Source organism: Centruroides sculpturatus, unplaced genomic scaffold (assembly GCF_000671375.1).
Source record: "Centruroides sculpturatus isolate CEXI.00-Female unplaced genomic scaffold, Cexi_2.0 scaffold558, whole genome shotgun sequence".
NCBI lineage: Eukaryota > Metazoa > Arthropoda > Arachnida > Scorpiones > Buthidae > Centruroides > Centruroides sculpturatus.
This window is the reverse complement of record NW_019384839.1, coordinates 473,361-487,704: the sequence shown is the minus strand read 5'-3', so window position 1 is coordinate 487,704 and position 14,344 is coordinate 473,361. Positions and strand designations below refer to the sequence as shown.

The window sequence follows — 14,344 nt, the reverse complement described above, 5'->3', positions numbered from 1 at the left end:
CTCTTCAGCCCATTGCATACCGAGCTGGATATAGGCATGTTAGATTATAGGGGGTTCCAGATTAGAGAGGGGCCAGATTACCACATGTCTACTGTAATTCTAATGCAGATACAACAAAAGCAGTGAAAATTTGGTGTACAACATGCCAGCTGTGTAAAACTAAACATTTTGTTTTGAAATTATGTAATAAAATCAAAACCACAATGGAAAGGTAGCATAAAACACATGTTTGTCTGTTACTTATAAATTTGCATTAGTGTCTAGGGACTGCTTAAGTTGGATCTAAAATTTATACATATTTCATTTTATGCAGTGTCTGCTGACACACAATCCCCACATAAAACAAAATCATACTGTAGTTGTTATTATTAGAGAAATTGGAAAGATAATTAACTTATTTTATAAAATCTGAAAATGAAATAATAGATTTGAGAGTCGTTGGTCTATTGTAAGAGATCTGGACTCAAGTCTGATTAAAATAAGACATTTCTAGAACAAAATTTTTTCTTTTAAAATCTGTAAATTTTTATAGTAAAGGAAAACTACTTATTCATTCAATTTTAAAATTATATTACATTTTCATATAATCTTGTTGTATGATTAATTTTGAAGCTAATTGGTTAACTATCTTTAAGATCAATCCTGTATAATTGACTACGATTACTAGAACCAAGCCATTTAGATTTTACTACTTCATGAGATTAAACAATTTATGCAGAATATAGGGGGTAAATAAGGGGTAAAAAATTTTAATTAATTTCTTGGACTTTTCTAAAAATTAATTAAGATACTTTAGTCTGTTTAATCATCCAAAATTACTAAATTTTATTGAAATTTAAAAGTTTTATATTAGTGCGGTTGCAGCCAAAGTTTTCAACACAAAAACGTGAACGTTGGACATTCAGCACCACCTTCCTGTATGCCTAGAAGTTTGACAAAGGCATTTGGAACATCAAGCATGATTCCACTAACGTTCCAAATGCCATTGTCAAACTTCTAGGCTCACAGGAAGGTGGTGCTGAACATCCGAGTACATGTTTTCATGTTGAAAACATTGGTCATAACCTCACTATTTTAAATTGCTTAAATTTTGAAATTTAATTGACTTTTTTACAATGGAAGATTATGATTTGTGATGATAGCATATTAAAAATTTGTTTAAAAATTTAAAGTCATATTTTTTTAAGTTTTTATGACAGTTAAAGAAGGCATAAAAAATCTTAATGCCATTTAATTAAATACTGTATAAACAAGTATCTTACCTGTGATGGAGAATCAGGTCTTAGAATTTGACATTGTTTCAGATTTTGAGCTATCTGAATATTAGGATATTCTGGATTATATACAACAGGAGGAATTAATCTAGTAAATGGATCACACGAACTCCCTTGAGCATCTTGTTTCACCAACAAGGCTAAATCAACAATCTGTTTTTCAAATAATAATTTAAAATCAATCTTTGGATGAATTATTATAAATTTTACAGTTAAGTAATAATGTTTAAAATTATACTAATAAATTTATCTTCAACAAATTAAAACTATTTAAAATAAATCTCATAATGAATGTCATAAATTTCTGAAACTTGTACACAAAATTTACGATTTCTCTTAAAATTACATTTGGGAAAGAACCTGTATGCAAATTATCATTTTTGAATAAAATACTTTCTCAAATATAAATTTATGAAAAATAATAAAATTGAATTGTGTTATCTGTTTAAACAAAGCACTTGCAATTTGATATAATATATGCATATTCTTAATTAGAAATCTGTCATCTGCATTTTTCTTTAAAGAAATAACATAACAAAAAAAATGTAAAACTAGTTGCAATGAAATTAAAATTTATGTTTCAACACTACAAAACAGTTATTTTTATTTCTGTAAAAGTTCGTCCGATGGAGAATTACTTTTAATAAAATAAAATAAAAGACAAAACTGTCCAAAAAGGATCACCATTTATTACTTGTGTTCCAAGACTAAAACATTTTCGGCGACTGACCTTCCTTTTTAGGCTACTTTTTAGGCTCCTTTTTAGGCTACTAATTCTCCATCGGACGAACTTTTACAGAAAAAAATTTTTACATATATCGTCACCAGGGGGCAACTTCTCTAAAAATCTACATTTTCCAGCGCTACTCTTTAGTAGATAAAAGAAGAAAAAAAAACCCCAAGAGAAGGTATGATGGAAGCAAGACAACTGCATGTCACCAGTTCCTTTTTCAGAAATTTTATATAAAAAATTTTAATTGGATTTTTGTGTTTTTAAAAAGGACTTTTTGTGAACTTTATGGCGACAAGTAGCCTAAAAAGGAAGGTCAGTCACCGAAAATGTTTTAGTCTTGGAACACAAGTAATATGGTGATCCTTTTTGGACAGTTTTGTCTTTTATTTTATTTTATTAAAAGTTATTTTTATTATTTATACCATTTTTTGATGAAATTTATTAAATTTATTCAATCTTCAGTATTATTACTGTAACATTCAATGAAATAAAAATGCCTCTGTTTTAATCATCCTTGAATAAGCAACTAACTTATATCATCAATTATTATATGATTATTGTGTCAAATATTGATGTCTAAATTTAAAAATATCTTTTCAAAAAAAAATGTGTTTATATTAAATATCTTTTCATTGCACAATTTACACTTGCAATTCAGAATACTTTAGAAAAGTAAGTACTTAATTTCAACGTTAATAAACTCATTTAAGTTTACCTTTTCTTTAAAACTTTACACTTTTTAACATCTATTCAAAGTAGACTCACTGTAAAGTCTAGCTACATCAAATCATAGAAATAGAACTAATGGCAAAAAGAACAAATACTATATTGTAATCAGCTGTCATTAATTCTTTAAAATTAAGAATTATACATTAAACTTGTTTAAATCAACATATCAGATTTATTTATATATTACAATTTGTAAATTATATGTAGAAGGATAATTATTATAATTATGGTAGAAGTGTAAAATGATATTTCACTGAAACTAGTGCTGACTATTGTTCCAAATCAGGGCACAGTTACTAGAAACAATGTTTGTTTGTTTTATTAATTTTTGTACTTGTATTTAAAATTCCTAATTAAATGAATTTGTATTGCTGCTTTCTCTAATATGATATAAATATTGGTATTTAGATCTAATGTATCTAAATTTTGTGTGGAGCATACAACATGATGCAGAAAAAGAAAACTATAGACAATATAAACACAATCCATTTTGCACAGATGCTTTACTTTTTAGATGAAATCTATATATTAATAGTTTTTTCAGCTTAAATATTTTGTACGTTGGTTTTTGACAGATAGGCCTACATCAGGGGTTCCCAACCTGCAAAGCGGCAAAGAGTTGAAATAATGAAAAAAATTTAAATCTTAAAAACGAAGAAAATGAAAAGTTACTTTAGTTTTTAAAATCTTGCTAGATGTAGTGAGAAATTTGCTAAATTAGCTACATTTGGACTACACTGACAATCCAGCACACCTATTATAATCATGTCTCCAACAGCATCTCTATTGTATTAGTAGTATGGTATTACAGTAGATCCCCCCTATAACACTGTTGATAATTCCGTGTTATATAAATTCCATGTTGTACGAGTCACTTAGATTTTACAAATACATGAGCTGTTCACAGCCCAGCACATGTATTTGTAAAATCTAAGTGAATCATAAGTGATTCTGTGGCACTATGACAGGTTTAAAGCACCTGTCATAGTGCCACAGAAGTAATTGGCACCTATAGGAAAATGACCATGTGCAGTCATTGCACGTGATTTTATCACCATAGTGGCAAAATATGGAACTAAAGAAAATTAACTTGAAACTAACAGAGATAGGCAAAAAATGTCCAATTACAAAATGAAAGAGTATTAAAGTATTCTTTGCCTACTTGGGCCTTTTTTTTAATCATGGCTTATTACATTTATAGTATGGAAAGAAGAAAAAACTTCTAGGTTGTTTCTGTTTTTCTCTAGTTATAGTTATAGTAGTTAAACACAGACAGACTTTCCATTGAACCCTGTATATTCATTCTGCAATATTTATTTATAGTGTAGTATGGAAATGAGTAATAATTTGTTACTGTACTCCAAAAATCTTGGCACCATATCTATGAAATGAATGACTCAGACTAAATTGCTAAATTGAAGAAACCTAATGCATTTTTAATTACTGAAATGATTTAAACTTGATAAGAGTCATCATCAGAACACTGAACATTATGATATAGAACATGAATTGGAATTAGACCATTTTTGAATCAAAACCAATTGTTTATGCACAATTATTTTTAACATTCTATATTACAAAAAAGATATTTTATTTTATTTATTGTTTATTCATCTTTGATATAATCTTTATATTCTTAAAAATAAATAAAATAAAATATTGCTGAACTAATTTCTTGCTTATTAGAAAATCCTTCAAATAATGAATCAGCTCCAATGAGAAATGCTTCTTTAATTGGTTCACTTTCTAAAACTGATTTTCTTCATTTTACCAACAAATGAGAAATTTTAAAGAAAGCAAAAGTGGCATTTTTATTTTTATTTACACAGCTGGTAAAAACTGCTTGCAGGGTGGATAATCCTGATTTTAGTTGATGAAATTTTATTTTTCTTAACTCGGAATTAGACGGATAACTAACCTCAAAAGAATTGTGATTGGTTTTGTAATGACATTCAATATTGTGTTTTTTTCCCACTGACAACTGCTTAATATGCAACACTGTTGCATATTAAGCAAATACATTTCTCTTTACTTTTGATAACAAAGTAGTCTTCTTCCCAAATCTTTGTTAAAATGATAGGTTCGTTGTTTTTTACTTGGATTACTTTGTTTATATACAAAAAAAAAAAAAAAAGCACACAACACAATGATAGCATGTGATGACAACAGTACAAGTTTACAACAACAACACTCAGTGACAACTAATACCATACTACTAATATAATAGAGATGCCATTGGAGACATGATTATAATAGGTGTGCTGGATTAGACAATGGTCAGTGTATCCCAAATGTAGCCAATTTAGCAAATTTCTCACTACATCTAGCAAGATTTTAAAAACTAAAGTAACTTTTCATTTTCTTCATTTTTAAGATTTAATTTTTTTCATTATTTCAACACTGCAAAAAATGTTCTAATTCATGTTCTGTTATATAATGTTTGGTGTGCTGATGATAAGTTATATCAAGTCAAAAAATTTCAACAATTAAAAAAGTATTTGATTTCCTCAAATTAGCAGTTGTCTGAATTATTCATTTCATAATAATTTGTGTTTGTGTACACATTTCTTTCACTTTATATCTATTTGGTTACATATATGTAATAATCTATATTTTAAAAGCTTGCATCTTGAGGTGATATATTATTTTGAACAGAACAAGACATTTTGTAACACGTGTGTCATCTATAAATGTCACATCTTTTAACATGGATTATCTGTAAATTCTGTATTTATGATCTCATATTGCCTAACCATTATAAACACTTCCAAGCCTACAAGCAGTTTGACAAAGTGAAGACTACATTGACAAATCTATGTTCATAAGAACTGCACATCATCTTCTGTGTCCACAATTGCTTAAAAATGTCTTTGTTGTTTATGTATTGTGCTACATTTATTATTATTATTCTAATGATTGTGTATTATAGTGAATCCATAATTGTACATTAAAATATTTGCAAATCAAATAAGTGAAGCATGCAATGCCATAATGTTGTAAATGCCAAAAAAAATTTTCAAGAGAGGTAAAAAAACTCACTAGGTTACAAATTTTCTGGAATATCAAAATGATGTAAATATAAGCTGTAACATTTTAAGCACAAAAGTCATGTGACTGGCACTTTAGTGCTTTAAACATTAGGGCTTCACAAATTTAAGTTTAAAATACAGCCACTTACAGTGCCAATATTGTCAAATACATTTTGCAGCAGAAAACATTGCATTTAGAATTCAATTCTTCAATAAAACATATTTTGAGAAAAGTGGTATTTACATCATTATGGAATTNCTTTTTCAAGTCTATTCTTTTTTTATCCTTTTCAGAATCCAACACAAAAGTAACAGCAAATTTGCTTGAAGATATAACTAAATCTTCATTAAAACAGCAATAATAGATTTTTTAAAACATTTACACAAAGTTAAAAATGATCAAATGCCAACCTTTTATTTTAGGATTTAGCATTTTTACAATAAAAGATTGATAAAATTTTTCACAATATCTACTGTCTTGTAGCCTTAAGACAAAAAAAAAAAAAAGCAAGCATAGAATATTAAAAAATAACACAAGTTAAAAATGATCAAATGCCAACCTTTTATTGTAGGATTCAGCATTTTTACAATAAAAGATTGATAAAATTTTTCACAATATCTACTGTCTTGTAGCCTTAAGACAGACAGTAGATATTGCGAAAAATTTTATCAATGTTTTATCATGAAAGTGCCAAATCCTACAATAAAAGGTAGGCATTTGAACTTTCAGCTTGTGTAATTTTTATGCATTAATATTAATTTTAGTTAAACCAGGGCATTTTCTTTTTACAAAGTATCATCATCTCAGCTTTTTTGTTGATCTTGATCAGAAGTATCAGCAACATTTTTATATCTTTTATTTTTATCATAAAAACTTTATATGGATGATGAAATAATCTCAATACAGTGGTGATCGGTTAATGAACATAATCCATTCCAAGACTTTGTTCATTATCTGAATTGTTCGTTAACCAATTGTCGATTTATCTTAGGTTTTTATGTGAATTTGATTAATTTGTTCCAGAGACTCCAAAAAATAAAAAATATATACTTTTTTACTATGTTTATTTATATGTAATAGTAAAAATACACATATATGTATTTTTGTTTTGCATTTTTATTAGTCATGTTTTTTTCTTATTGTGGAGGTTAAAGAATCTGTTCAATGTCTATTGCTTCTCTCTTTTCTTCAGGATTTTTTAAAAGTAATTAATAGTATTGTATTTGTAGAGATCCCCAACCCCATTAACTTTATTCTGGTTTGGTTGCCACTTGGATGATTGCTGTTCTGACATCCCTGGAGTTCTTCTGTCATCAGATCAGTTTCAGGTTCCATTATGAGCTCTAAAATGCTTTTTATTTCTCAGATGTAATTTTCATTACTTCATTAGCAGCTTGAGACTTCTTGATATATATTTTATAGCTAAGATTGTGCCTACTGTAGACCTGTTCAAGCCATACTGCCTAGCAACATCAGACATCTTGTGCCCACTTTTTACTTTGGCTATTATCTCTTACTTGGTTTACGGTGAGTACAGTTCTTGACACTCCTCTTTTTAGGCTCCATAATATTATCAGTTTCTTTTTTAAATAAAAAGTTCAGAAAAGCACTTACAAAAATTCAGAGAACAGAAATCAACTAGCCCATAAAAAATTATTTAAATGCAAGGCCCGGATGAAATTCGAAATTTGGTATTAAAACATTAACAAATATCCGATGGGACAGTTAAACTTTCACCTTTCATAAATAAACCCCAATGCAAAACTTAACAAGTGCTCGTCGGACAGTCTCACGAAGACTATAAAAAATTATTTGTCAGAAAGGTAAACTAAAAGCTGGAATTACAAGGGAGAGTTTCAAACTTTGGAGAAATATTAATACTATCCGATCGGTATCAGGTTGAGCTGATGTCTCCCATGCTCCAAAAGGATTTGAATTGTTACCTGAAGACAAGGGAAAATTAATTGGTATTTGTTATTTTCCGTCACTTCTTTTTATGTTTGTTCAGTAAAGTATTTGTTATCCAAACATGCATTCGTTGTCTGATCATAAAAATCTTTCATGAAAGTTTTCGTTAACCAATCAACCGCTGTATGTTGTTAATTGAAAATTTGTTCTAGAGGGTCGTGTTTGTTCAGTTGAGGATTAAGTGATTTTTTCCAGATTTTGTATTTGAATACTGAATTGTTCGAGTACTAAGTATTTCATTTGTCATTTTTACAAATGATTACTTACTTACGGTTAAAAAAAATTAGTAACTCTTACCTAAAAATGTTTAAATAAACTTTACTAAATACTAAGATTAATCTATAAGAAATCTATATATAATAATCTATAAGAAATATAATAATCTGTATATAATAATAATAATAAATGATATAATAATCTAAAAGAAAACACAGTGACAGTCTTCAGGGCTAAAGTCTGAAAGCAACAACAATGACACCTGGTTGAGAGGCAAGCTAGTGCAATTTTTTTCTTCCTTGTCCTATCAGTTTTCATTAAAGTAAACCTGACAAAAAGCACAAAATAATTTGAAAATTTCAATGAAATCTGTGGGCAAATTTGAGGCAACACACATGCTTTTCTTGAATAAAAAAATATTGAACAACAAGGTTTATACTTAAAAATTGTGAAATTTTGCATAGAGGATTTCCAAAATGATGTTAGAGCAAAATTCTGTTGTAGAAGTACAGTGTTGTATGAGGAAAACTTGTATTTATGGCCACCCATTACTTACAAAAGTGTTGCTTAAATTCAATTTAATTACTCACTTCAAATTAAGGCTGTTAATAGTATTTAATTTTATTTTAAAAATTATGATATTAAATGATAATTTTAAACAAATCTTAAGATTATATGTACAATAGGGTCTTCTTTTATGCAGGATTGATAGAAATAAATTTCTGTTTTCATAGATGCAAAATGGTTATGTTAACCCTTGTATGCAGAGGTAATTCTGACAATTTTTGGTATGAAATTTATTGTGGAGCAAAACTAATGATATAATACAGTAGACCTGCGGTAATCAGACAAACATTTTGCAAGGTGGTGTTGGACAATCAAATTTGTTGGACTATAGAGTACTGCCATCAACCCCTTATAGTCCAAAACTTTTTTTGAAAAGGAGTACCTTGTAATCTGACAAATTACATACTTATAAAAATGGTAAGATCAAATCTATATGTACTACATAATATACAATACGGAACTTAGTGAATTAAACAACACAATAGATAGCATAGGGTTTATTGTAAAATTAATGTCATTAACTCTATAGCACTTGCAAAAATAATAACTAAACATATTGATGTCAATTAATTACATACAACATATGTAAGTATTTCCAAGGTACATACTATGTATAATCTTAATTTTAAAATGGATAAACAAATAAATTTATGGTGCATGCAAATATTTATCAATTTTATTTTGTTTTACATTGGCTAAATGCGAGAGTAAGGCCTTGTCTCTTATTCTCCTCAGAAGTAAAAATTTGTTGTACAGTGCACCATTCTCTTCAGCCCATTGCATACCGAGCTGGATATAGGCATGTCAGATTATAGGGGGTTCCAGATTAGAGAGGGGCCAGATTACCACGTGTCTACTGTAATTCTAATGCAGATACAACAAAAGCAGTGAAAATTTGGTGTACAACATGCCAGCTGTGTAAAACTAAACATTTTGTTTTGAAATTATGTAATAAAATCAAAACCACAATGGAAAGGTAGCATAAAACACATGTTTGTCTGTTACTTATAAATTTGCATTAGTGTCTAGGGACTGCTTAAGTTGGATCTAAAATTTATACAAATTTCATTTTATGCAGTGTCTGCTGACACACAATCCCCACATAAAACAAAATCATACTGTAGTTGTTATTATTAGAGAAATTGGAAAGATAATTAACTTATTTTATAAAATCTGAAAATGAAATAATAGATTTGAGAGTTGTTGGTCTATTGTAAGAGATCTGGACTCAAGTCTGATTAAAATAAGACATTTCTAGAACAAAATTTTTTCTTTTAAAATCTGTAAATTTTTATAGTAAAGGAAAACTACTTATTCATTCAATTTTAAAATTATATTACATTTTCATATAATCTTGTTGTATGATTAATTTTGAAGCTAATTGGTTAACTATCTTTAAGATCAATCCTGTATAATTGACTACGATTACTAGAACCAAGCCATTTAGATTTTACTACTTCATGAGATTAAACAATTTATGCAGAATATAGGGGGTAAATAAGGGGTAAAAAATTTTAATTAATTTCTTGGACTTTTCTAAAAATTAATTAAGATACTTTAGTCTGTTTAATCATCCAAAATTACTAAATTTTATTGAAATTTAAAAGTTTTATATTAGTGCGGTTGCAGCCAAAGTTTTCAACACAAAAACGTGAACGTTGGACATTCAGCACCACCTTCCTGTATGCCTAGAAGTTTGACAAAGGCATTTGGAACATCAAGCATGATTCCACTAACGTTCCAAATGCCATTGTCAAACTTCTAGGCTCACAGGAAGGTGGTGCTGAACATCCGAGTTTCATGTTGAAAACATTGGTCATAACCTCACTATTTTAAATTGCTTAAATTTTGAAATTTAATTGACTTTTTTACAATGGAAGATTATGATTTGTGATGATAGCATATTAAAAATTTGTTTAAAAATTTAAAGTCATATTTTTTTAAGTTTTTATGACAGTTAAAGAAGGCATAAAAAATCTTAATGCCATTTAATTAAATACTGTATAAACAAGTATCTTACCTGTGATGGAGAATCAGGTCTTAGAATTTGACATTGTTTCAGATTTTGAGCTATCTGAATATTAGGATATTCTGGATTATATACAACAGGAGGAATTAATCTAGTAAATGGATCACACGAACTCCCTTGAGCATCTTGTTTCACCAACAAGGCTAAATCAACAATCTGTTTTTCAAATAATAATTTAAAATCAATCTTTGGATGAATTATTATAAATTTTACAGTTAAGTAATAATGTTTAAAATTATACTAATAAATTTATCTTCAACAAATTAAAACTATTTAAAATAAATCTCATAATGAATGTCATAAATTTCTGAAACTTGTACACAAAATTTACGATTTCTCTTAAAATTACATTTGGGAAAGAACCTGTATGCAAATTATCATTTTTGAATAAAATACTTTCTCAAATATAAATTTATGAAAAATAATAAAATTGAATTGTGTTATCTGTTTAAACAAAGCACTTGCAATTTGATATAATATATGCATATTCTTAATTAGAAATCTGTCATCTGCATTTTTCTTTAAAGAAATAACATAACAAAAAAAATGTAAAACTAGTTGCAATGAAATTAAAATTTATGTTTCAACACTACAAAACAGTTATTTTTATTATTTATACCATTTTTTGATGAAATTTATTAAATTTATTCAATCTTCAGTATTATTACTGTAACATTCAATGAAATAAAAATGCCTCTGTTTTAATCATCCTTGAATAAGCAACTAACTTATATCATCAATTATTATATGATTATTGTGTCAAATATTGATGTCTAAATTTAAAAATATCTTTTCAAAAAAAAATGTGTTTATATTAAATATCTTTTCATTGCACAATTTACACTTGCAATTCAGAATACTTTAGAAAAGTAAGTACTTAATTTCAACGTTAATAAACTCATTTAAGTTTACCTTTTCTTTAAAACTTTACACTTTTTAACATCTATTCAAAGTAGACTCACTGTAAAGTCTAGCTACATCAAATCATAGAAATAGAACTAATGGCAAAAAGAACAAATACTATATTGTAATCAGCTGTCATTAATTCTTTAAAATTAAGAATTATACATTAAACTTGTTTAAATCAACATATCAGATTTATTTATATATTACAATTTGTAAATTATATGTAGAAGGATAATTATTATAATTATGGTAGAAGTGTAAAATGATATTTCACTGAAACTAGTGCTGACTATTGTTCCAAATCAGGGCACAGTTACTAGAAACAATGTTTGTTTGTTTTATTAATTTTTGTACTTGTATTTAAAATTCCTAATTAAATGAATTTGTATTGCTGCTTTCTCTAATATGATATAAATATTGGTATTTAGATCTAATGTATCTAAATTTTGTGTGGAGCATACAACATGATGCAGAAAAAGAAAACTATAGACAATATAAACACAATCCATTTTGCACAGATGCTTTACTTTTTAGATGAAATCTATATATTAATAGTTTTTTCAGCTTAAATATTTTGTACGTTGGTTTTTGACAGATAGGCCTACATCAGGGGTTCCCAACCTGCAAAGCGGCAAAGAGTTGAAATAATGAAAAAAATTTAAATCTTAAAAACGAAGAAAATGAAAAGTTACTTTAGTTTTTAAAATCTTGCTAGATGTAGTGAGAAATTTGCTAAATTAGCTACATTTGGACTACACTGACAATCCAGCACACCTATTATAATCATGTCTCCAACAGCATCTCTATTGTATTAGTAGTATGGTATTACAGTAGATCCCCCCTATAACATTGTTGATAATTCCGTGTTATATAAATTCCATGTTGTACGAGTCACTTAGATTTTACAAATACATGAGCTGTTCACAGCCCAGCACATGTATTTGTAAAATCTAAGTGAATCATAAGTGATTCTGTGGCACTATGACAGGTTTAAAGCACCTGTCATAGTGCCACAGAAGTAATTGGCACCTATAGGAAAATGACCATGTGCAGTCATTGCACATGATTTTATCACCATAGTGGCAAAATATGGAACTAAAGAAAATTAACTTGAAACTAACAGAGATAGGCAAAAAATGTCCAATTACAAAATGAAAGAGTATTAAAGTATTCTTTGCCTACTTGGGCCTTTTTTTTTAATCATGGCTTATTACATTTATAGTATGGAAAGAAGAAAAAACTTCTAGGTTGTTTCTGTTTTTCTCTAGTTATAGTTATAGTAGTTAAACACAGACAGACTTTCCATTGAACCCTGTATATTCATTCTGCAATATTTATTTATAGTGTAGTATGGAAATGAGTAATAATTTGTTACTGTACTCCAAAAATCTTGGCACCATATCTATGAAATGAATGACTCAGACTAAATTGCTAAATTGAAGAAACCTAATACATTTTTAATTACTGAAATGATTTAAACTTGATAAGAGTCATCATCAGAACACTGAACATTATGATATAGAACATGAATTGGAATTAGACCATTTTTGAATCAAAACCAATTGTTTATGCACAATTATTTTTAACATTCTATATTACAAAAAAGATATTTTATTTTATTTATTGTTTATTCATCTTTGATATAATCTTTATATTCTTAAAAATAAATAAAATAAAATATTGCTGAACTAATTTCTTGCTTATTAGAAAATCCTTCAAATAATGAATCAGCTCCAATGAGAAATGCTTCTTTAATTGGTTCACTTTCTAAAACTGATTTTCTTCATTTTACCAACAAATGAGAAATTTTAAAGGAAGCAAAAGTGGCATTTTTATTTTTATTTACACAGCTGGTAAAAACTGCTTGCAGGGTGGATAATCCTGATTTTAGTTGATGAAATTTTATTTTTCTTAACTCGGAATTAGATGGATAACTAACCTCAAAAGAATTGTGATTGGTTTTGTAATGACATTCAATATTGTGTTTTTTTCCCACTGACAACTGCTTAATATGCAACACTGTTGCATATTAAGCAAATACATTTCTCTTTACTTTTGATAACAAAGTAGTCTTCTTCCCAAATCTTTGTTAAAATGATAGGTTCGTTGTTTTTTACTTGGATTACTTTGTTTATATACAAAAAAAAAAAAAGCACACAACACAATGATAGCATGTGATGACAACAGTACAAGTTTACAACAACAACACTCAGTGACAACTAATACCATACTACTAATATAATAGAGATGCCATTGGAGACATGATTATAATAGGTGTGCTGGATTAGACAATGGTCAGTGTATCCCAAATGTAGCCAATTTAGCAAATTTCTCACTACATCTAGCAAGATTTTAAAAACTAAAGTAACTTTTCATTTTCTTCATTTTTAAGATTTAATTTTTTTCATTATTTCAACACTGCAAAAAATGTTCTAATTCATGTTCTGTTATATAATGTTTGGTGTGCTGATGATAAGTTATATCAAGTCAAAAAATTTCAACAATTAAAAAAGTATTTGATTTCCTCAAATTAGCAGTTGTCTGAATTATTCATTTCATAATAATTTGTGTTTGTGTACACATTTCTTTCACTTTATATCTATTTGGTTACATATATGTAATAATCTATATTTTAAAAGCTTGCATCTTGAGGTGATATATTATTTTGAACAGAACAAGACATTTTCTAACACGTGTGTCATCTATAAATGTCACATCTTTTAACACGGATTATCTGTAAATTCTGTATTTATGATCTCATATTGCCTAACCATTATAAACACTTCCAAGCCTACAAGCAGTTTGACAAAGTGAAGACTACATTGACAAATCTATGTTCATAAGAACTGCACATCGTCTTCTGTGTCCACAATTGCTTAAAAATGTCTTTGT

General features: G+C 27.9%; 1 protein-coding gene across 1 annotated transcript in view; it reads right to left on the bottom strand.

Annotated features, from left to right (window-relative positions):
- Positions 1-14,344, bottom strand: part of LOC111630276 — a 122,386-nt gene that overhangs the window by 5,750 nt on the left and 102,292 nt on the right. The window contains exons 12-13 of the mRNA XM_023374357.1: positions 10,538-10,702; positions 1,263-1,475 (exon numbers count right to left, since the gene is read on the bottom strand). Coding sequence (XP_023230125.1) covers positions 1,263-1,475; positions 10,538-10,702 — 378 coding nt within the window. The remainder of the gene's footprint in view (positions 1-1,262; positions 1,476-10,537; positions 10,703-14,344) is intronic.